Genomic DNA, 3,172 nt, shown 5'->3' with positions numbered 1-3,172 from the left:
CCCTCCCCGGGGCCCTCCCGAGGTGCCCCCCCCCCGGCCCCCAGCCCCTGGCACTGCCCTGGGGGCTGCCCAGGCTGCCCATCCCCTGCCCCCAGCCCCTGACACTGCCCTGGGGGCTGCCCAGGCTGCCCATCCCCTGCCCCCAGCACAACAGGGGCTCACTCTGCCAGGCTTTGTTCATCCTGGGTTGTACCTCCCAGCCCTGAGGCTGCACCCAGGGCACAACACCCTCCAGCCCTCTCAGAAAGTGGCCAAGAGAGTTTTGGGCCCTGCTGGGGAGGATGGAGGGTCCACGCTGGAGCAGGGTGGGAGAAGCAGCCTGCAAACCAACCCCAGCTTTTCCTCTGGATGTTTTTGTCCCTTCCCCCCAGGAAAGCTGATCTCTCCATCACTCTGGGGACCTCTCTGCAGATCAAACCCAGTGGCAACCTCCCACTGATCACCAAGAAGAGGGGAGGGAAGCTGGTCATAGTCAACCTGCAAGCAACCAAACACGTGAGTGAGAGTGTCCTCCCTGCCCCCTGGGGCACTTGGCCCTGTCACACATTAGTCATAGAGTCATAGAAGGGTTTGGACTGGGAGGGACCTTCAAGATCATCTAGATCCAACCCCCTGCATGGGCAGGGACACCTCCCACCAGCCCAGGCTGCTCCAAGCCCCATCCAACCTGGCCTTGAACACCTCCAGGGAGGGGACAGTCCCCACACATTGTCCCCTCCCAAGCAGCCAGATGGATAGGCTGGGCTTCTTGGAGGCTTTAAACCTGCAACTCCTGATAAACACCTTGAAATGGAAGGTAAATCTTCAAGAGTGGACTAAAAACTGAGCCCAAAGCCCTGATGTGTCCTCCAGGGAGTTCCAGTCTGAGTAAATAACTGCACAGAGTGACCCACACAGGGCAGAGGAGTTTGGTCTGTGTTCAGCACTGGTGTTGGTGTCCTCATTGTCCAAAGCTTTGGAATAACCAGAGCTGGGAGGGTTTCTGGGATGTCATGAGAGCTCCCTTGTCCCTGGGCTCACTGCTCTGGCCCCACATCCATGTCCCTGTCTACCTGCTGTGACCCACACCCTGCCCACAGCCCTGCCCACCACGGCGCGGGGTCAGTTCCTGCCCCACCAGGGACAGGAGCTCTGGAGCCACCACCCTGTCCCCACACACCCCCCTGGGAGGGAACATTTGTCCCCACACACCGTGTGTGTCCCCTGAGCCCTGCTTGCCCTGGCTCCCCCCAGGACAGACAGGCTGACCTGCTCATCCACGCCTACGTCGACGACGTCATGACAAAGCTGATGAAGCTTTTGAGCCTGGAGGTCCCAGAGTGGACGGGGCCGGTGGTGGTGGAAAGTTCTGAGCTCACCAAACCTGAACAGCTCTTCAGATTTGACCCTGGAGTTCCTGGGCTGAAGGAGGAGAAGGAGGAGCCCCTCTCCCCACTCAATGGCAGGGGTGGGCTGTGCCCTGACCTTGGGACCACGCTGGCCGATCGCAGGGACAGCCTGAAGCTGGAGTGTCCCAGCCCAGACACGGGGCCCACAGCAGTGAAGAAGATGAAGGTGGAGCCTCTCCTCACCTGACCCAGACTGTTCCCTCTCTGTCTAGACACTCGTCTGTGCCCCTTTTCCTACCGACTGTGGTTTTTTTTATACCCTTCAAACCTTGTCCCTTTTTTTTAATGTATTAAATACACTCGAGTCGTGTGTCGGGGCAGCTGCACCCGTGGCCTGGGGGGAGGAAAGGGGGGTGTTTTCTGCTTCAAACATCCCCAAATCTGCTTCCTTCTCATCGAGGAGGTGGGTGTGGGGCCCTACGTGCCCTGCAGACCCCAGCAGGGCACAGGGACAGGGGACAGTGGGGCTGGGAGGAGCTGTGCCCATCCCCTGCCTGAGCTCTGCCCTCAGAGCTGGTCCCAGAGCTGGGGGTTTGGGGGGGTGGGGGGTGGAAAGGGACCAGTGCTGGCCCAGGGAGAGCTGGGAGCTGTGGGATGGTGTCCCAGTCCCACCACCCCCCACCTCAGCATCCTGCTGTGCCCATCACAGCCCCCAGCTGGGTCTGACCATGGGTCCCTGGCACCTCATGGCACCTGGGCTGGAGGTGACCCTGGCCTAAGGGTCCTTGAAATGCTGTGGATCCCCCAAACCCTGTGGATCCTCCAAACCCCTGTAGATCCCCAAACCCCTGTGGATCCCCCAAACCCTGTGGATCCCCAGAAACATCCCCAAATCTGCTTCCTTCTCATCGAGGAGGTGGGTGTGGGGCCCTACGTGCCCTGCAGACCCCAGCAGGGCACAGGGACAGGGGACAGTGGGGCTGGGAGGAGCTGTGCCCATCCCCTGCCTGAGCTCTGCCCTCAGAGCTGGTCCCAGAGCTGGGGGTTTGGGGGGGTGGGGGGTGGAAAGGGACCAGTGCTGGCCCAGGGAGAGCTGGGAGCTGTGGGATGGTGTCCCAGTCCCACCACCCCCCACCTCAGCATCCTGCTGTGCCCATCACAGCCCCCAGCTGGGTCTGACCATGGGTCCCTGGCACCTCATGGCACCTGGGCTGGAGGTGACCCTGGCCTAAGGGTCCTTGAAATGCTGTGGATCCCCCAAACCCTGTGGATCCTCCAAACCCCTGTAGATCCCCAAACCCCTGTGGATCCCCCAAACCCTGTGGAGCCCCAAGCCCCTGTGGATCCCCCAAACCCTATGGATCCCCAGACCCCTGTGGATCCCCCACACCCTGTGGATCCCCCACACCGACTGAAACCAGGTGGCTTTTTATTTATTTATTTTTTTTGTCCAAAATACCTTTTATTTCGAGATGAAAATAAAGCTTAAAAAAAAAAACCAACAAAAACCCCAAACCCAACCAAAAAAAAACAGGCAAAAAAAAATAAAGCACAAACCCAACCCAACCCAACCAGGCAGAACACGAGGATCAAACACCCCAGGCCCCATCCTGACCCACCCCCCCCCCCTTCTGCACCCAGTGGGCACCCCCTCCCCTCCCAGTAAGGCCAACGAGAACCAGTCTCATCCCCCAGTGACAAGCAGAACCCCAGCAGCCCCATCTCACCCACACCCGGGGGCAAGACCCTAGAGGGGCCAACCCCAAGGGGGTTTTTCCCCCCAGGGAATGAGGTGCTGAGCCCCCCACCTCTCCTGTCCCACCCCCCCTGGGCTGCTCCTCACA

General features: G+C 60.2%; 1 protein-coding gene across 1 annotated transcript in view; it reads left to right on the top strand.

The window, feature by feature from the left end:
- SIRT6 (sirtuin 6) overlaps window positions 1-1,699 on the top strand; it is an 11,835-nt gene extending 10,136 nt beyond the window's left edge. Inside the window, exons 7-8 of the mRNA XM_010004502.1 lie at window positions 372-495; window positions 1,234-1,699. Coding sequence (XP_010002804.1) covers window positions 372-495; window positions 1,234-1,575 — 466 coding nt within the window. The 3' untranslated portion in view covers window positions 1,576-1,699. The remainder of the gene's footprint in view (window positions 1-371; window positions 496-1,233) is intronic.
- Window positions 1,700-3,172: the final 1,473 nt, after the last annotated feature.

This window comes from Chaetura pelagica, unplaced genomic scaffold (assembly GCF_000747805.2).
Source record: "Chaetura pelagica isolate M959 unplaced genomic scaffold, ChaPel_1.0 scaffold439, whole genome shotgun sequence".
In the NCBI taxonomy this organism is placed as follows: Eukaryota; Metazoa; Chordata; class Aves; order Apodiformes; family Apodidae; genus Chaetura; species Chaetura pelagica.
The sequence above is the reverse complement of the archived record's forward strand: the minus strand, read 5'-3'. Positions and strand labels throughout refer to the sequence as shown.